We start from the raw sequence: 20,820 nt of genomic DNA on the forward strand, positions 1-20,820 counted from the left end.
GCAAACTGAACGAAATGGAGTGACATACCCGCAGTTGTCTGAAAGACACTAGTTTTAACTAATGATTAATACACCCTTCACCGATTTGCAGCAGCCCATCCATCCTGAATTTAAATGTTAATTTCATAATTTCCCCCCTTGTTCAACAACATGCTCAACATTTGCAAAGTAAACAGTTGTTGCATCTCTCTGAATGAGAGGATCCACTTAATGCACCAAATAATGATTTATAAACTGTATGGACATAGGCCTAATAAATTGTAACATTCTAGTCTATTTACTAACCCTTTACTCAAACTATCCAGCACTTTATTTATGAGTGAACCAAATTGACATTATGGATTTGTATTGTGTAGTATTTAAAATATATATATGCTCCAACAGCAGACACACTATTTCGTGTTTGTCTCCCCTTGAGACCATGACAGAATGAAGGAAGTACAAATATAGCCATTTTAATAATGACTTGGGAAAAAGCATAACATAAAGAGTACACGCATGCATGCAGGGTATGAGCTACGCTCCTTCAAAACAAAGTGTGTTATTCACAATCTTTCACTATTACACAGAATGTAGAAGATTGTATTGGTCTGTTTTCTTTTCACTTTATAGGACACAACCAATTCACTATGATTAGCTTGTTTGTTTACACACACACAAAAAAATCCCCTAATACTATGCAGTAGTACTGAAAATCACAATGACAAACAGTGCTTCCTGATCAGTTAGTCTCCAATCAAATTAAGTATTTTAACCACAGGCCCAGCGATGGATATGTTTCACTCATACGATCATTTAAATAACAGAATTGGTAATAAACAATAATTCATTACATGAAAAGTTGGCTGTCATTATGCTCTCAAATTCACTTAATAACATAAATCTCAATATCCTTTAAGATGAGTTCACTCCAGATTAAATGTAGAGAAATCAAAAATGTTGTAGAGGAAGAAAGTTTCCAAAATGCTAAACAAATGATTTGATAAAAGGAATGTGTCCAGGTAAAACATGGTAGAGTGGACTGGGACAAAATGCAAAAAGTAAAAGCCACTGATTCTGGATCTCTGCCCTATACATTATCAAAATTAAGTGTGTGAGGGAAATAAAAAGTAGTGATGGAAATTTTACAATTCTTTACCTAGGCAGTTTTACATATTTTAAGAGGCCATTCTACACAATGGAGATTAAAAGTTGGGTTCACAGAAATAGAACAGTTCCCAAGTACAGTAAATTGACATGAACTAATAACTGCCACATCCCAATCCTACAGAGAAAATAATTCTATAGCCCCCAAACTGGAGGAAAACAATGATGCGAAAGAGAGCATGGAGAGAGGCAGAGCACCACTGTCTTCAGAGCTACAGTTAAACTTCCACTGCTGGGCAATAGTAAACTCACTTCTTCCCCCTCAGGGACTTGCGAGCTGCTGGCTTGGCCTTCACTGCAGAATTGGCTGCTGCCTTCTTTGCAGGAGGTGACTTTTTGGGCGTTGGCCGCTTAGATGCCTTGCTCATCAGCTTTTTGATGATGGGCGTTTTGGGCTTGCTCGCAGGTGCAGCTTTCTTGACTGGTGGGGGTGCCTTGACTGGTGGGGGTGCCTTGACTACCTTGACTGGTGGGGGTGCAGACCTCTTTGCTGGGGGTGCAGACCTCTTTGCTGGGGGTGCAGACTTCTTGGCTGGGGGTGCAGACTTCTTGGCTGGGGGTGCAGACTTCTTGGCTGGGGGTGCAGACCTCTTGGCTGGGGCAGCTCTTTTTTGCCCTTAGCCCTTGACTGACTTGCCGGCCGAGACTTCTTGCTGGGGGGGGGGCGACGCGCTTTAGGTGGTGGCCTCTTCCCAGCTTTCCTAAGGATCGTATTGAACAAATACACTGTTAGTGAGTTTCAAATGGTTCACTGCTATGTATGACAATATCAATCAAAATATTCTCATTGGATTTTATCCACTTGACCTTCGACTCACCTCTTAGGAGGGGGTTCATCATCTGAGTCCTCTTCCTCGGACGAGTCCTCTTCCTCCTCATCAGAGTCCTCATCAGACAAGTCAACCCTCTTTCTGCGTTTGTCCTTCTCCGCCACTTTCTGCTCCTTCACGTTCTGTTTTTCAGGGAACAGAATGGCTGGGCTGTGGAATAAGAAGAGACAGTCTGATCTTGAACCTTTCGGTTCCAGGTGAGTGAACTTCAGGAAATACTGTTCCTGGTATAGCACATGCAATGCAATGATGTAGAGGGCAACAATATACATCACATAGTAGCAATGTAATGATGTACAGAGGGTAGCAATATACGTCGCATATCAGCAATGCAATGATGTACAGAGGGTAGCAATGTACATCACATAGTAACCTTCCTATAGTGGTATTCTACCTGGGGTAGTAAGGGTAGCAGAGCTGGTAGGTTCCGTTTAGCCCATTCCCAGTGATCTGATCCATCCAGCCCATCATTTTGCACTTCTGCAGGGTCCTCTTCAGGTTGTTCACTGAGGGAAGAGAAGTGCCTGGGGTCAATAAAGCATCTTTACATCTCTGATTTAACCTAGCTAATGAGAGCGCTCCTGCAGTTGCAGGTAGGTATTCACATCTTGCCAAAGCAGTGTTTCTCTTAAGAGTCAGGGAGCAGGTCTTACCCACACGGTATTCCATGCTGTCCTGGTTTGTCTCTAACAGGAATTTGCGGAGTGTGGTGGTGCTGCAAGTCTTGGGTTCGTTCATTGCCACAATGGCTGTCATGATAGCGTCCTCCAGGGGCCCGCCTTTAAGCAGGAACTTACCCCCTTCCCGCTTCAGCTGTAAGAGAGCAAGAGGGGCTGAGATAAACACCTCATACAACAGAGATCCAACATCAGACTTCATGAAGTACACTGAATTGTGCATTCCTTTAGTATAAGGCTAACCTGAAATGTTCCAGAGGCACCTTTTCCAGTGATCTGCTCCAGGTGACCCTTGTCCACAGCTCTCACCAGGGCACTCTTTAGGATATCTGGCCTAGGAATGAAATAGTGACTGCATTGGAAATTCTATTTAACCTCCACCAATACACACCACGAACATCCCATAGTTCAAAGGTACTGCATTAAACATTCTGTAGATTTGGGTTGTGCACAGGGTTGCATTGCTATGTCAAGTAATACTGTAAGTTAGCATGTGTTTACGTACTCCAAACAGAATAAGAGACCCCACCCATCCCAATATAACAGTAAAACAGGTATTTACCTATGCTCCACGTTGAGTTGAGGGAAGTGCTGCTCCACATATTTCTTAATCAGGATATAAGACGCCTCTTTGGGCTCACATAGCCGTGTGATGATCAGGGGCAGAGCATCCCCAAGGGTCTCTGCCTTCAACCCAGGTGCCACGACGATCGGCTTCTAGCACCAAACCATCACAATCAGAATCACTGTCAAACAAAGTGGTGCTCTGTAGCTCAGTTGGTAGAGCATGGCACTGGCAACGCCAGGATAGTGGGTTCAGTTCCAGTAATAAAAAAATGTATGCAAGCATGATTTCACATAAGTGTCTGCTAAATGGCATATATTATCCAAACTCTGCCTACTCAAAGCCAATGGAACAATCACATAATAGTCAATTGTAATTGTTAGTGTTGAAGTTTGTAGATCGGCGACTGAAGATTACCTACCCCTTTAGCAGGTGGTTTATTAGAGGACTGCTTCCCAATGGTAAAGCTCCCAGAAAGGCCTTTACCCTTTAGCTGTGAGAGTGAATAAAAAGGTAAAGCAACAGTAGTACGCAGGCAGGTAAAACACCAGACAAACAGGATATAGGGCACCACAACAAGTAACCCACAGATCAAAAACACCAAGACTGCTGCCTACCATTTGCAATTCATGTTAATAGATGGTAAGCTTTGGTCCGTGATAAGGACTCCTCACCTGTTTGACGGTGCCCTTCTCCAGCTGCCTCTTGAGAGCCTTCTTAAGGAGGAATTTCCTCTTCTCTAGGTTAGGATATTTCTTCACAATGTACTTCATGACAGAATGGGCTGAGGCCCCAGTCTTCTCCTTGCAGGACTGCAGAGGAAATATGATGAGTTGCATTCGTGGGGAATAAGGGAGAACTACATAATACAAAGGTAAGTGTTTTGTGGTGTACAGACCTCAATGGCCTCGATGAGGATGTCGTCCATCTTAGGCAGCTGCATGGTGGAGGTGCTCTTATTAGTGAGTGTTGCACGTTTGCTGGCAGACATGGTTGCCCAGGCGGGAATGGCCCTTTTCACTGGCTTCTTCACTTTCTCTTTCACGCCATCCTTCTCTCTGCAACCAACCAACAAAACAAAGAGCAATTAAACATTTATCTGCACCAATATGGAAGCAAAAACCACAGGGTATGAGCACAAGCAACTCACTCTTTCTTCTCAGACTCTTCCCCCTCAGCAGTCTTCTCGCCAGTCGATTCATCACCTTTCTCTCCCTCAGGTTTCTCACCATTCTCTTTGGTCTCTCCTTCACCTGTGCCCTCCCCCTCCTTGGCTACTAGGGCAGCGGATGCCATCTCCTGCTCCTCCTCAACAGAGGCAGACTCCTCAGAACTGGCATCAGGCTCTGGAGAGAGATGTGGGAGAGGGAGAACGACATAAGTTTGAATAGGTTAATTCAGCAAGCAGATGTCATGCTTTGTTCACATACCACTCAACAAGAACTCAGAACATTGTCAAATATTTGGGAAGTCCGATTCCACTCTTAAACCACTAATATGAAAGGATTCGATAACTGACTATGACAAATGGGACTCAATTGGGGGAAAGAACCAAGTCCTGCCAAGTGGTTACCATATTCACCCCTAGCCTGTCAATGCTGGGTACATATGAACCAATGATTGATAGATATATAGATCTATTTATCTATCACACACACTAGATGACACATGGGGGCGCAGTGTTGAAGCCACCTAGACTCCATCATCTTGGCACTCCCCCACAATTGTAAATAGTTTGGAAGCCATAGCAATAAAATGTATTTGTTGTCAACATTCATTTTTGCCACATTTATTCTATTACAGACATTGCCAATCCCCAGTAGTGGGGGCAGTAACATTAGTAATCTTAAAACACATATACTTTACATATTTTTCTATGTTTAGCTCACATAATATAATAAGTATGCATTATGGTGAATGTGAGCTAAATATATATATATTTTTAGAGATGACCAAATTGTACCGTTTACACTACTGTGGAGCCCCAATATGGTCCACCATTTGCTTCAAACCTCTCAAATGCCAATACATAGCATCAGCAATCCAGGGTTTATATACATCATTGATATAAACACCATAGAGTTCCTGTTCATGTTGAGATTCTTGAACTCACCTCCCTCTGGTGCAGCCGAGGGGGGCATCTCCTGGGGTGGTGTCCTAGCTGCACGACGTATAGGCATGACTCCAAACTGGTGACCAGAGATAGGAATTAAAACATTTCCTTTGCATGTTCAGATAAGTTATTAACTCTATTATTAAAATCACAATACAGTTTGATACAAAGCAACTTAGCAAGACCCAATGGTAACATCTTGCAGTCGTAAAAGTCACCCACTGCTTCTGATATCCATGTGCGAGGCAACATTAATCATGGCCTGTGCACTCATCAAATGCAAGTTACTGCCCTTTGCAAAAGTACATTATCGACCAGAATAAATCAAAATCAAAATAAATAAGGAGTGTGTATGAAGTTTTGGAATGGTGGGGGCCATGGAAATAGTTGGAAAAAATTCATAACGAGGAAGATGCACGTCCTCAGTAATAATATGGCCATTTTGTTCATTTACCCTACACAGTAATGGCGCTGCAAAGAGCTGATGGTAAATGCATCGAAATTGCATTGGCAAAGGAGAAAACGGTGCATGCATTTTTGCCAGAGCTCTATCGTCAAACACTTTTTGCAGGAACTAATCATGTACAATTATTAATATTCTTACCTTTCGACTCTCTACAAAGATGTTGAAATAAAAACTGATTCGCTCTCCTTTGTTTAGAATTCTGTTTACGTGCCCCTCCCCCTTGAACGTACACGTAGCGTCGTGGTAAGGTATTGGGCGCGTTCCAAAATAAGTGCAGTCGTCCTGCGCAGATTTTGGGCGCGTTCATCTGCCCAGGCGTTGCTGACGCCTGCCAGATCTTACAACGCCTCCACATGTATTTTACGTATCAGCTAAAGGCTCAGAAACACCGGTACATCGAACGTTTGCCGGCCGAGAATATTTAGCACATCTGAACAGTGTTGGTAGTGAAACTTTTTTTTCTTCCAGACGGCAGATCACCGTCCGTCAGCCTTGTTAAAATAGTCCAAACCAGAAGGTGGCAGTAGCGTCGCTTTCTTAAGCTTTATTGGGAATGTCCCTCGGCGTAACGCCAGTGGTAGCCAGAAGAATTAGCCAATGTATTGAAGTGTGAAGCATCCGGTTGGCGAGGAAGCCTACTGGCCAGAAGCGGGAGTAGATGACGCTAGTTGCATTTTGGCCAACATTATGCTAACTTTCTCATCGATGAAACGTTTGATCTCAATACAGTTTTCGGTTACCAAAATCTCTTAAACATTGGACAAAGTTTTGTGGATTTTACTCTGCGTTGTTTAGGAGCGCAAGGGTGAATTGAGTTATTGCACACGCACACTTCAGGGTAGGCCTTCTCTAAAGAAAATATGCAAATACGTGCTACATCGCGCCAATAGGATCTCACTGGCCCATGCTTGCCTCTGCCCCCCTCCTTGCTTGTTCTGCCCACTTATGACTGATTTGATCCCACTGGAAACGACAGGCTGTGGTTCTATCTTGGTTTAGTTATAAATATATTTGTTCTGAGTCTTTTCGGTCAGCCACATCTGTAGCCGCAACATTTGGCTTTGTTCACCTAAAAGAGCTCCTCATTCAAAATGCTTGAAAATCGACCTGGAAACACGAAGAAAATGCATATCTATTGTAAAACCCGAACAGTAGGCTACCAGTATGTCAGCTTGTGATATGCACCTTAAAATAAAATGTTTTTTAGATAGCCAGCAATATGTATTATTTACTGTCTTCAGAGAATAATTTTGTAATTTATTTGCAGATAGTTGTTTGAAGCTCAAAAAGTAGTAGCAGCAGTTTCTAAACCCAGATGCGCATCGCGAGACTTCCTTGGAACGCTCGCGAAACAGACCAGTCCGGGGTTTGAGGAGTCAATGAGAAGTGAAAAATAGTTCCTTAGTTGTTAACTTTCTCGAAATCCAAAGGCACAACCTGGATTCGAGCCAATGTCTTAAGTAGTTGAATATGTTATTACTCCAACCTCATGAGTGACAAGCTAACACGCTTTTATTTTCAGCAAAAACAACTATATCGGAGTGCCTTTGATTGGACACATGCGCAGTTCGGTGCGAGATGACCGTTAGACCTAATTTCGTGTTTCTGCACATGAGTTTAGCTAGCCAACGTCTTCATGACATCGCCTACAAGCGTTATCTGGGATTCATATCGGGAAAAGCAGTTTCTGCATATCTTCATACTGTACTGTCTTTGGTAGCAGTATGCAAATCATGAAGGCAAATAAATGGATCTTTCACCGATGCGATTCCCAATATTCAAATTCGCGAAAGACATCACTAGTAGCCAGCCAATGTTAACTAACAAAGTAGTTGCGCTAATGCAGCTACTGTTGTACAAAGCCCTTTTTTATAACTAGCCAGATTGTATTTCTATTAATTTAACCTTTATTTTATCAGGGAGTCATACTGAGACCAAGGTCTATTTTACAGATGAGCCCTAAATTACAGAAAATACACACCAATATATAAATACAGAATGCAAGCAGAAACAATAACATGGTCATAAAAAACAAACATCAGTAATAAGATCCCCAATCAGCTTTCTGAATTGTCCTAGAGGCACCAGAACATCAAATTTAAGAACATGTTGAAGATTGTTCCACAAATAAGGTGAAAGAAAACTAAAAGCTGATTTACCTAACAGTAGAGACCAAATACGTTTCCAGTGTTAGCCATCCCTGAGACCGGTTCTGGTAACTCATGTCTAGTAATGATGTTTAGTAATGATGTTAAGTATAGTGGGACTTTTTGTTAAAGGGCTTTACAAATTAAAACAAAGCAATGTATCAACCCATGTGACATGGAAGAGGGACAACAAACCTTCTGGAAGAGAACGCAGTGATAAAACGTTGTGTACTATGACTAACTGAATCTAACGGCTAAATGAATGAGGCTGCCACTTCATTATACAGTGCATTGGGAAAGTATTCAGACTTCTTGACTTTTTCAACATTTTGTTACGTTACAGCCTTATTTAAAAATCCATCAAACCAAAACATTTCCCTCAATCTAGACACAATGACAAAGCAAAAACAGGTAATTTTCTGGTGCAAATGTATTAAAATAAAAAACGCAAAAATAACATTTACATAAGTATTCAGACCTATTACTCAGTACTTTGTTGAAGCACCTTAGGCAGCGATTAGACTTGAGTCTAGGGTATGACGCTACAAGCTTGGCACAACTGTATTTCGGGAGTTTCTCTCATTCGTCTCTGCAGATCCTCTCAAACTGTCCGATCGGATGGGGAGCACCGCTGCACAGCTATTTTCAGGTCTCTCCAAAGATGTTTGATCGGGTTCAAGTCCGGGCCACTCAAGGGCATTCAGAGACTTGTCCCGAAGCCACTCATGCGTTGTCTTGGCTATGTGCTTAAGGTTGTTTTCCTGTTGTAAGGTAAACCAGTCTGAGGTCCTGAGTGCGCTGGAGCAGGTTTTCATCAAGGATCTCTCTGTACTTTGCTCTGTCCATATTTCCCTTAAAAATTAAAAATTAAAAAATCCCCACAACATGATGATGCCACCACCATGCTTCACCGGAGGGTTGGTGCCAGGTTTCCTCCAGATGTGACACTTGGCGTTCAATCTTGGTTTCATCAGACCAGAGAATCTTGTTTCTCATGGTCTGAAAGTCTTTGGGTGCCTTTTGGAAAACTCCAAGTGGGCTGTTATGTGCCTTTTACTGAGGAGTGGCTTCCGTCTCACCACTCTACCATTAAGGCCTGATTGATGGAGTGCTGCAGAGATGGTTGTCCTTCTGGAAGGTTATCCCATATATACAGAGGAACTCTGGAGCTCTGTCAGAGTGACCATCGGTTTCTTGGTCACCTCCCTGACCAAGGCCCTTCTCCCCTGATTGCTCAGTTTGGCCGGGCGGCCAGCTCTAGTAAGAGTCTTGGTGGTTCCAAACTTATTCCATTTAAGAATGATGGAGGCCACTGTGTTCATGGGGACCTTCAATGCTGCATACATTTTTTGGTTTTTGCTTTGAGATGCACAGTCAACTGTGGAATCTTATATAGAAAGGTGTGTGCCTTTCCAAATCATGTCCAAACAATTGAATTTACCACAGGTGGACTCCAAGTTGTAGAAACAATGATCGATGGAAACAGGATGCACCCAAGCTCAATTTCGAGTCTCATAGCAAAGGGTCTGAATACTTGTGTAAATAAGGTATCATTATTTTTAATAAAATTACCAACATTTCAAAAAAATATATGTTTTCACTGTCATTATGGTGTACTGTGTGTAGATTGATGAGGGGGAAAAAAAAGCTATTTAATCAATTTTAGAATAAGGCTGTGATGTAACAAAATGTGGGAAAAAATCAAGGGGTCTAAATACTTTCGGAATGTACTGTAGATGGTTGCCATAGGACCAATAGGAATGTCGACTGAATAATCTGCTTTCTACCATTTAGCGAGAGGCAGGACCTATTTCTATAGAAGAAGCCGATTTTTATTAACTAATGAATATGCTTTTAAATAGTTGAACAGAAAACAAGATTACTTGGAACTCAAATGTGGAGGTGGCATTTAAGCCATTTAGCAGTTGCACTCTGCAACTCAGAAGATTGCTATATTGTTGATAAAATGTTACAGACTTCTCCAGGCTTAAATCAGATTATCTGTAAAAAATATATATAAAAAAATCTGCTAAGCATCCACAAATGTTCCAGGTAGTCATCATTGCAGTCACACTGTACAGATGAGCAGATCTCAAAAGGCCTGGAGAAGTGTGTAACATCTCAGGAACTAGGGATGCACGATATATCAGTGAACATATCAGAAACGGACGATATTAGCTAAAAATGCCAACATCAGGATAAGCCTGATGTCTAGTTTAACGCTGATGTGCAATACCGATGTCAAAGCTGACGTGCATACCTATATAACACAGATCGATGAGAACATCTTGCATATAACGTAGGTACATGACATAATGACGCCACGTAAAATTGCGCCACATGTGCAACACAGCATTCCTAACCTAGCCCACAATGTCTGCTGTATGGATCGAGCAGTCATTTGAAAGAGTAGGAACATTTCAGCGAGACAACTTAAAAGGCAAAGTCATTTAACGCCAAGATAATGTAATTCGTTGCCCTTGACAATCAACCGTTCTCTGTCGTGGGTGATGTTGGCTTTCGCCAACTGGTCGAGCACTGGTGCACTTTTGAGAGGGGGGTTACTATTTTTTAGATTTTGCCCTACTGGAGTTAAAGTAATTACATCACATTTGGACCAGCAATATCAACCCCATGAGCATGCGGAGTCTGACAGCAAAGTGGGTCGTCAAGGATTTCGTACTGAGGAAAGTCATATTGTATGCTGGTTGTTATACCGCTGCTGCCATTTGAGAACATGTTTGAAACTTGGAAACATGAACACACTAGCTAGCTCCATTTGAACAACTCTAGAAATAAGATCATCAACTGCGCCTGCAGCAGACGTGATACCCTCTGTCATGGTATTGAAACACCTGCTCAACAAAACTGGCAGGGATGTCAACAAATGTGCACAAAATTTGAGATAAGCTTTATGTGCGTATGGAACATTTCTGGGATCTTTTTTTTCAGCTCATGGAACATGGGACAAACACTTTACATGTTGCATTTATATTTATGTTCAGTGTAGTATTCGTTTTCTAATTCCTAATTCTAAAGCCATCGACTCTGTCACATAACAATGGAGTGTGCATGCCCATTCTGACTTCGTCAATGCTAACCAGTTAGCTAGCAGCTAGTGTGTGTCATAAGTGCCGACTAGTTTATATGGAGTGAAGATGGTCCCTTTTCCCGATGAAATTGATGTTTTTATTGGCCCACACTGGCGAATGAAACAGTTTTCCACGGCAACAAAACTGCCCACAAAGGCAGTATTACCCGTTTCTGCTCCATGTCTTGTGTCAGTTTCAGTGTCCATATCACTGGATGCGACATCTGGTAGGTTTGTGTCTGTTAATATGTCCTTTTTGTAATTTGTAGTCGGAGGCTGATTCTCAGCAACAGCTGCTCCATCTTTTTTGATCATTTACTTTCACCCATCTTGTGTTGCACCCTGACAAATATCACCACACCATCTTGGCCATTGACTACTCCTGGTCCTTTCCACTCTTGACAGTCAACTCGTTTGTAGTACACTATATTTCCAGTCTCGTACTTCTTATCGGTGGGTCAAAGCTGTTTACGCAGAGCCCTGTGAATTCTCTCTGAACACTCTGCTTCAGTAAACGCTTTTCTTGCTGCATCTCAAATCATATCTTGTCAACAAGTACAGAGGGAAAATTAGGGTTCTGCCCAAAAACTAGTTGGTATGGGCTGTAGCCATGAACATTGTGCATAGAGTTTTTTGCCATCAAAGCCCACTCTTGGGCTGTTTTCCAGTCACATCGTCTTGCTTCACTTCTTGCTTCACTTTCAGCATAATCTCTGTGAGTGTTCAATTATGTCTCTCCAGAAGTCCATTGCCCCATGGACTGTATGCAGCAGTTGTCTTTACATCTATGTTGTAATTTCTCCAGCCATTTTTCTTATTGAATTATTACTGAATTCTCCACCATTGTCACTGTACAATTTCTGGGGCGGGCCATGCATACTTATCCAGGAATGAATGAAGTGCTTGACGATTTCACTGGGTTTCTTAATATTCACAAATGCTTCCAGCACTGAAGCATGTGAAGTGGTTGCTTATGTGAAGGTACCAAACACTTGGTTCTAGCTCGTGTAGATCTACAGACACGGTTTCATTGTACTTGGAAGCCAGTGGTAAACCAACAGCTGGTCTGGGCTTAGGTTTGCTGTATTCTGGCATGTCTCACAATTTAACAATCTGCCATAGAATGGAAAAACTGACATCATCATTATTCCCAGAACTGCTGAGTAATTTCTGAAGTCTGTCAACTGTAGCATGTCAAAACTTTTTGAACATCACTGCCTTGTAATTTTTATGTCAAGTACAGCCCCTGACTTCTTGAGGGAAGCTTTGCTTAATAGTAAGGGGATATCTTAGTCTGACCAATTTTGCTGTTATCTTGACTCTCTTGGTAGGAAAGATGATTCTTCCATCTCCAAATTTGAAAGCTCTGTTTGGTGTCAATCATATTTTGTATGACATAGCCATCAAGACATTTTGTGCCACACACTGTGTGTGTAAATGCAGTATCATTCACAGCAGATCCTAAGGATTCAACTATAAAGATCTCAGAAGCAGATTTGTTTGAAAGCAGTGTAATGTTACACTGCTCTCTCTCTGTTTACATTTTCCTCTGTTAGTTAAACGTGCTCATTTTTATGAAGAGTCTTTAACCCAATGGTAAGTGCTTTGACAAATTGCACATTTTGATCCCCATCCATACCTGTCCAGTGGATTTGTGCCGGGCAATGGCGCCCTCGTCTGGTTATCTTGAGAACGTAACTTGTTGGCGCCTTTTCTCTGACGCGCAGTGTAACATGCTGCGTCACTCACTTGCATTCCATCTGTTATTGTCGCGAGACGACTTTTCACCAAAGTATTTTTAGTGCCGAATTCATTGCCTGAAGTCAGCACAGTACAAGCAGTCAAAGCCAACCGTATCACCCTACCATCCAGGCAGGATCGAGCAACTTGAAAGCTGCATCCAGGAGAACCATGTCGTACTTGCGCATCCTTTTGTACCGCTATTCGAAATCAATTATGTAGTCCGTCAACGCAACCGAAATGTCTCTAGTAACGTTAACTGTCAGTTTGAATATGCCTCGTAGGCACCGTCTTTCTCTTTAAGAAACACAGAAACCAGTGCTCTGATCAAAGGTCCCATACCATCATCCTTGTTCAAAATCCTCAAAGGAGGGATAATACCACTTGCGGTGGTACATTGTAGTTATTAGCCATCTTCTGCTACTAACATTAATTTAAAATGACAACGACTAGGTTCCAGATTAACAACGTTCACTGAACACTATTTCCACAGTACATGGTTGCCATTGCCCTCGGGCCAGGTCCATCAGCAGACTTCCGCACAAGCGTACTAATAACAGAGTGATAGCACCGTAATAACCGAGTATAGGGATAGTTAAAACATTAATTTAACAGTTATTTGGGATCCAATATGATTTTTAAACCAGTGATTTTGCACTGCGATGTGCTTAACCGGTTCCCATAGAATGCCAAATGTTGAAAATTATTCTGAACTCCTGAAAGTGACAACGTAGCAATTCTAATTGAAATGTTGCAGTATAGTATCTGGGATATGGCGCTCCCAGATATGCTTACCAGTCACCAACCTTTGTCCTGCAGAAGCAAGACTGTAGACGACAGCTCCAACACCATACTGGTTTCCGGTCTGTCAGAAGGTGAAATTGTCTGAAATGTGATCAAAGAATGGTGTGATACAGGCTCTCTTACCCTCCTACATTTCTGCAGGCTGTATATGCGAATGCTTTCTGCAGATGTTTGTGCTCATCCCCTAGTTGACTGTCACTTCATTGACTCTACACCTGAATCACATGTCAAAGATACAAGAGCATTACATAGGAATTCTGGCAAACATCCTAAGGCAATTTAAGACATGCAAGATATATTTCCTCACTCGTCTACGGGGTATAAAATAAGATGTAGGGTACATTCCATACTTCACTTTTCAACCAAGACGCATTAATAAAAAGGAACAAACTGGCAACTCTTGGAAGACAATGGAAGTTGACTCAAATTCTTTGTATTTATTAGAAAATAATTATTCTAGTTAACTTCCATTGTCCTACAAGAGTTACTCAATATCTTTCAGAATCCCTATACTGTAGCCTCATTTTAGAGATAAATGCTTGACACTGCCACAACTTTCATCTTCAGACTGTATCGCCAGCAATGTGAAAACCCAGTAACAAATCTTCACATTGCAGTGCAGACATCACACTCCACAAAACCACCATTGCATTTGCAATATTTTTTTAAATACTTTTTTTGTCTTTAATGTATTTACAAGCTTTTCATTTGCTCGGTAGGTCTTAAGTATTACAAGCACTTCATGTTCAGCAACCTTGGCATTTTCTTTTTAATCTTGCATTTTATCCATTGTTCATTGTTGTTTATTCACGTTCATTTAAATGTTATTTTGTGGACTGATTTGCATTGCTTCTTGAATGCATATCTCTTCCTCTTGGGAGGTTTATGTACATATCACAGAGTGCACTTCCTGTGGTTATTTACTGATAACCTTTGACCTCTGTCTTACAATGTCAATTGTCTCTGGGCATCAACCCTTTCTCTGCCTTCCCCTTCATCCCAAAATAACTTTTTACCCTGTTTTCAACCAAACATGGAATCCAGGGAGGCTATTTATTTCAAAATGATTATTATTGTTATTATAATTAATAATATTGTTATTTCTATTCGTCATCAATGTTTTCCTCATTATGAGCATCTGCAAATGTTAAATAAACTTCCATATTTGCAGTCCTTTAAAAAAATAATAAATTAAAGAGTCTGGAACCTATGTATCTTTAAGTCTCTTCTTAAAAAGTAACAAAAGAAAAGTTAAAATTTAAAACAAAAATATTTTCTATGTATAATACAGGTATTTAGTGCTTCAGCCGTTGGAATTCAAACTCAAAATTGTCTCAGAACCGTACCGCAGAAAAAATTCCAGCCGTAAACATGTCGTCCTGCCCGCGCTCATTTTGTAGGTTTGTCTGTTTGTTTTGCTATGAAGATGCAGTTATTCTATGTAGCAACAGCTGGCCTCTTGTCCTGGGGGCTTACAGCGGCCGCCTGCTCCCTTGTCAATTATCCTCTGACTCCTCCTCGGCTTCCCTCAGCCAGGTGAAGAAAGCCGTTACAGACTTGAGAGCCACACCTTTGCCCAGCTCCTCTGCTGGGTCTTTGCTGGTCTCCCACTTGTAAAAAGCGTCCTCCGAGATGACGTCCTCATCATACAGACAATCAAAGAACATCCGGAGCAGGTCTGGAGAAAGAGAGACAAGAGGGGAAAAGTGCTAACCATCAAATCCCATGGCTTAAATTAAATTAGTCTCTGCTTTCAGAGTGTGTGTGGGTATAGATATGCATGTAGGTTAATGAATACACATTTTTTATATAATAGCATGAGATAAAACCACGAAAGGATGTCTGCTGTCAAGAATAAAAAAGTAAAATGCAGGGCAGGAGACCGGGCAGGAACCGTGCTTATATCTTTATCGTGAATATCGAGGTTCAAGGGTCTGATTGGGATACTACTTACTAGGAGGCTGATCCAAAGTGACTATCAGCGCCTGCAGTGCATAAAGTGCTTGAAGCTGTCGCTCAGTGTCTGAGTTAAGGTACTTGAGTAATACGGGCAATCTCCTCTGAATGATGGCTACGTCCACTCGACAGGAAGCACTTTCATCTACACAAGAAACAAAATATGGAAAGAATTGTTGAATTCCTCTAGCTATATAATATATAAAAAACAACATTGATCTGTTCCTAGCTAAAGGAATGGAGAGCTTACCTTTCACCGCTGCCTTACACACAGCCGTCATCAGAGCTCTCAGGAACTGAGACGAGCTCATCTGAGATTCATCTAGATTTGCCTGGGATGTGGATAACAGAGGAGCACAAAGGAGCTCCGCTTAGACAGAGGTGAAAGCTTCTCGATATCACTGCCTGCATCTGTGACACTTCACTTGAAATATGCAACACTATGCATGTTTAAACACAACATGCGTATGACATGAAGTCAAACGTGGCTGTGCTGAGCTGTGTGGCGGGCGTAATACTACAGTCCGTACCTCTACCCAGTCAAAGATCTGCTCATCACTGGCCATGTCCTCCAGCAGCAGTCTCTCTAGCTGCTGGTTGAGCACCACAAGGGACAGTGCTGTCGTGGCGAGGGCTGCCTCATGGCTGGAGCAGTCCGCCTCAGTGAACTGGAGCTTCTGACAGGAGGAGGACATGGAGAGGAGTGGAAATTAAGAGGGTTAGGTTGCTGTGAACCTGTTTCTGTTGGGATGCCTCCATGCCGTAATACAGAGGGTTTATCTCACTTACCTGCTCTGAGATGAAATCCTGGACATCCTCTCCCTCTGGCAAGAAGTCACTCCAGCTGAGGCCCGACTCTCTCCACAAGGTGCCCACTTTCCTATGGCTCTGTGTAGGAGACAGACAGTTAATGGGTTTGTTGACTTGTTTACTTGATATGCACTATAACGCACTCACACCCGACTCGTTTACACCTCTCGTCTAAATCACACAAAAGTCATGCAACAATATCTGACAGCTATGTTAACTGTTCTATGTGAGGGAAATGTTGTTTGAAAGCAGTAAACGGGCTAGGAGTAAAACCGACAAAATGTCACTTACCATTTGTTTGCATAGTATGCGCAGTATTTCAGAAAATAAGATCCCAGCTCTTCCCACAGGAAGTAAAGGTTTGCTTAATTCACTGTGGACAAACAGAGAAAACGATTAGATGTCTCCAGCGGTTCCATCCCACCCAACTGTTTTTCTTCATATCTCAGTTTACAGAAAGCCACAGCAGGGAATGGAGGTGTGAGAGCCAACATCAACACTCCATAATGAGAACTGAGATAGCCAGTCAGTAATATTTGAGAAAAAACGAAATGGAGTATATTTGTCATCCTGTGAGATCTTAATAAATTTGGGTTGCATGTGGACTGATCTGATAAGCTCTGTTGATGCAATAGTAACCCCCTCTTGATCTCCATAACTTTACAGGGAGATAACAATACAATATTGTGGTGCTGTAGAGTAGCGTGTTACCTAAAGAGCTCTCTCATAGAGAAGCCCCTGTCTCTCAGCACAGGGCTGAGCAGCTCGGCCAGATACAGCCAGATATGGGGAATGTCAATGGCCATGTCATCCGCCAGCTCAAGGGTGTCAGCAAACCTGGGAAAGATAATCTGATGAGACGGCCATTTTAGATACAGGACAGTTGTTATATGACACATGTTGAATGAGAGCAGATGGATATGTAGGCAGGCTGACCCTTTGAAGAATTGGGACCTGGCCAGGATGTCCTGCTGCACCAACTGGAAGAGGAGCTTGCCCATGTGGTCCCGTGTGATCTGACTGCGCTCCAGAGTGGACTCCACCCCCACACGCACAAACACATGGAGCTGAGAGGACATGTCCAGCTCATCCACACACTGTACAGCCTCCTACAGAGAATACAACAAACACATATCTTTGTTTTACAAACTTCCTTTCGAGAGTAAAACACAAAGGCATTCACATACAGTATGCAATATAATAGCATTATTAAATGATTGCACCTTATAATCGTTGATGTGCAAGAACTCGTCAATGATAGCTCTGGACTTCCTCTCCATCTCCTCCTCAGAGAGGGCAGGTCTGTCTGGAGACTGGGCCACCACAGGCTCTGCTTTCACTGTAGGGGAAAGACCACCATTACAAGAATGCTCCCCTTATAGAGTGTGTGAGTGAGTGTCCACTGACTATGTTTAGTCAGTCTAGAACGGTCCTGTTCCCTCACCAGGCTCCCTGGCACTGCTGCGCTCTGGCTCAGTCTTGTCCTCGCTTACGCTGGGGCTCTCCAGCTCTCTGCGGGGCTCCTCAGGGCTCAGGGCTGGGCTCTCCAGAAGCTCCTTGGCACTCCCGCCTCGGACGAAGGAACCGGGCCTCGACGGAGCTGGGCTCAGGGGCTTCTCACTTCGCTCTCTCCCTGCACTGCTTCGACTGGGAGGAGAACACACACACGAGAGAATGTTTTGCCCTGAAATGGGACGTTCAGAGTTTGAGACCAAATCCTTAATACAAAAGTTTCAAAATGTGATCATTACCTGCCCAAGGTTCTTCTAGTGTCATACTCTAGGTTCTGTGCCGGTGGGGTGGTTTGATGAGATTGAGTGGATTGGAGTGCAGAGTACCGGTTTAAACTGGCACCACCACCACCAGACCGGGATAATTCTGATAGGAGACAAAATGAAGCAGCAGAAATTACATTTCAACCAGGACACAAGTATGACTAGTTCACCTGCATCACCATTGTGTGTGTGACGGTTAGCCAAGCAGGCTTGAACCTCTGTGGCATATCTAAAGCTATAGCTTGTGTCTGAGGTCGAGCAGATGGTACATAGACAATACAGTACAACATTTAACCAACCTTTACTTGGCGGTGTCTTAACTCCTGTTACTAGTTGCAGGTGGAACTCCAAAAACCAGAGAATATTCAGAAAAATATAAAATTCACTTTTTTGCACCGAGTGAGGAGTTCCCTTGCAATTTTAGCTGCTGAACATCTCGCATTTCCTGACATCTTTGCAGGAAATATTCAATTTTAAGCGACGCAGCTGCAGCCACATATAGATGACAGTGCTTCACACAGGACGACCAAAACAACTATCTACACAAATGCAAGAGGCACTCGGTACAGAAAGTGGATGAAGTCTGAGTATTTCCTCGTTATCGTAGTTCCACCAACAACTGGAAACAGATGTTTAAAAGACGCCGGTGCTTACCAAATGGAGAATGAAGGAAGTGTCGTCAAGTAAAGGTAGATTGAAAGAACGTCCCCGATCCATAACCCATCCTATGCTAGAACCCTGTACAGAGTAAATGGATATATGTGTGTGCGCGTCCATGTGTGTGTGTTAACTATTCAACTGTACTAGAATGCTTAAAAGGCCCCTAAAATTTTAAATATCGGTTATCGTATCAGCCAAAAATGTCACATCACTATCATTATAAAATACACTGCATTTCAAATAGTCAGCAATGATCTAATGAATTCAGGTATCGTCAGAAAGGTTAAGTTCTCATCTATAACAGTTAAATAATGTCTTAATGTGTTTCAGAGTCCATATGACCGATTCTGTTGGACCAAACCACAAATGCAAATAGCGAGTTGAAACATCCTGTTGTCAGAGAGGAAACAGTTATTTTCCATCTTTGTTGTTGTGAGTGGCAGGGGGAGTGCATAAATGGGAAGGTGCACAGTCACAGCAGAATGAGCGAAGGAGACGAGACCAAAAGACAACATGAGAACAGGATGTACAGTACAGAAGTGCTCATAAAAACGAGAAAAATAATAATACGTGATTAATTGCGATACAGGCATTTGGAATATCGCGCTAAAATAAACAAAACAATATTCTATACGTCGCCCAGCCCTAATATGTCTCCTCACCGGAGTCACTGGCCTTGGCCCCTCCGCTGCTGCCCTTCATCCAGTTGAGTGAGGCTCGTGGTCCTAGTTGGATCTTCTCATCCATCTGAGGCTAAACAGGATGATAACAGACAGAAACTGTTTTCCTTCCAATACTCATATCATGTGATCTGGGCCTACAACGCTATAATGACCAACAGTCTCTGAGGAGAATGGAGAGCTGCCTAATACATCATTGGTACTGACACACAGATGTGGGTTTATAACAGCTCTGTATGGCATGGGGAGCCATGCTCCAGTATGCAAGGCTGGGTGTGCTTGTACCCTAACTATCTGGCATTTGGACCTGTATCATTTCACCACTACATTTACATTTTAGTCATTTAGCAGAAGCTCTTATCCAGAGTGACTTACAGTTTGTGCATTCATCTTTAGATAGCTAGGTGAGACAACCACATATCAGTCATAGGAAGCACATTTATTTTCCACAAAAAAACTCAAATGGGAGTGTTAGGCTTTTTGTGTGTGTGTGTTTGGGGGGAGGGGTATTTTTAAAATACCTCTTTGAAGAGGTAGGGATTGGGACTATCAGTATCATTTGAGGACAGGGATGAAGAACCACAGGAATCCTGTGAATGATGCAATGCCTAATGCAGTATATACATTACAACACAGTAGTTTAATCTACTATACTGAGCTGAAATAAAATATACTAGAAATGTTCCATACGCACAAGGGTGGGGCTGGCTCCCCAGTGGGTGATGTGAAATCCATAGATTAAGGCCTAATGAATTTATTTCAATTGACTGATTTCCTTATATGAACTATTACTCAGTAAAATGTTGAATGTTAAGTTGATATTTGTCCATAAAGACTTGTGCTTGTAGACCAATGAGAACATAACTCTTGTCATCCAACTTCTACAGACTTGAAGGAACCAAACATAAATTATTGACAGATGCCATTTTGTGATTAAAATTGAATACACTTAAAAACAACAGTTAACCTCCATGGTAAAACACCCAAACGAGTCAGTCAAAAGATGAGGTCTACAGGTGTTTTAGTGGCTGACCTTGGAGATCTTGGGGATCTTGGTGGGGTCGATTGTCCTGCTGTTCTTGGTCATGGGCACAGTGTTCCAGGTCTCGTCTCTCTGTTGCACACGCTGCTCCCTCTGCTGCTCCCTTTGCTGTTCTCTCTGCTGCTGTTGTTGCTCTGGAGGACAGAGGAAACACACACAGGAGGGATGACATGTCAACAGGTATATTAAAGACAAATCAAATAGTGCCCCAGGTTTAAGAGAATACTGTGGGGTGAGTTGACAGATTGGATAGTAGGGGAACTTTCTGACCACTGTGGGCCACTGTAGTGTCTCCGTCTGCAGGCTATGGGGAGGGAA

At 42.4% G+C, this 20,820-nt stretch overlaps 2 protein-coding genes across 19 annotated transcripts in view; both read right to left on the minus strand.

Moving 5' to 3' along the window:
• Nucleotides 1-439: 439 nt before the first annotated feature.
• Nucleotides 440-13,254, minus strand: LOC112254469 (heterochromatin protein 1-binding protein 3). Of its 4 annotated transcripts, none has more exons than XM_042324389.1 (12): nt 5,332-5,407; nt 4,369-4,564; nt 4,117-4,276; nt 3,893-4,030; nt 3,640-3,711; nt 3,216-3,370; nt 2,897-2,987; nt 2,630-2,789; nt 2,371-2,482; nt 1,965-2,126; nt 1,752-1,847; nt 440-1,650 (listed from the first exon to the last, which is right to left on the minus strand). In XM_042324389.1, exons 1-12 carry the CDS (start codon nt 5,396-5,398, stop codon nt 1,395-1,397), a joined length of 1,665 nt encoding a protein of 554 aa, XP_042180323.1. In that variant the 5' UTR covers nt 5,399-5,407; the 3' UTR covers nt 440-1,394. The 4 variants fall into 4 exon arrangements, with proteins under 4 accessions (XP_042180323.1, XP_024282869.2, XP_024282870.2 ...); XM_024427101.2 differs by adding an exon at nt 12,675-13,254 and having other exon boundaries at nt 1,458-1,847; XM_024427102.2 differs by adding an exon at nt 5,936-6,210 and having other exon boundaries at nt 1,458-1,847; nt 3,216-3,367.
• Nucleotides 13,255-14,239: 985 nt separating this feature from the next.
• The window catches only part of LOC112254470 (eukaryotic translation initiation factor 4 gamma 3), a 78,580-nt gene continuing 71,999 nt past the window's right edge, over nt 14,240-20,820 (minus strand). For all 15 annotated transcript variants that reach the window (XM_024427109.2, XM_042324387.1, XM_024427114.2 and 12 more), the window contains 13 exons: nt 20,494-20,636; nt 19,443-19,533; nt 18,097-18,223; nt 17,790-17,992; nt 17,569-17,684; nt 17,282-17,454; nt 17,057-17,182; nt 16,637-16,718; nt 16,325-16,423; nt 16,066-16,212; nt 15,786-15,867; nt 15,534-15,680; nt 14,240-15,257 (listed from right to left, as the gene is read on the minus strand). In XM_024427109.2, coding sequence (XP_024282877.1) covers nt 15,076-15,257; nt 15,534-15,680; nt 15,786-15,867; nt 16,066-16,212; nt 16,325-16,423; nt 16,637-16,718; nt 17,057-17,182; nt 17,282-17,454; nt 17,569-17,684; nt 17,790-17,992; nt 18,097-18,223; nt 19,443-19,533; nt 20,494-20,636 — 1,718 coding nt within the window. In that variant the 3' untranslated portion in view covers nt 14,240-15,075. The remainder of the gene's footprint in view (nt 15,258-15,533; nt 15,681-15,785; nt 15,868-16,065; nt 16,213-16,324; nt 16,424-16,636; nt 16,719-17,056; nt 17,183-17,281; nt 17,455-17,568; nt 17,685-17,789; nt 17,993-18,096; nt 18,224-19,442; nt 19,534-20,493; nt 20,637-20,820) is intronic.

This window comes from Oncorhynchus tshawytscha, linkage group LG07 (assembly GCF_018296145.1).
Source record: "Oncorhynchus tshawytscha isolate Ot180627B linkage group LG07, Otsh_v2.0, whole genome shotgun sequence".
NCBI classification, from domain to species: Eukaryota; Metazoa; Chordata; class Actinopteri; order Salmoniformes; family Salmonidae; genus Oncorhynchus; species Oncorhynchus tshawytscha.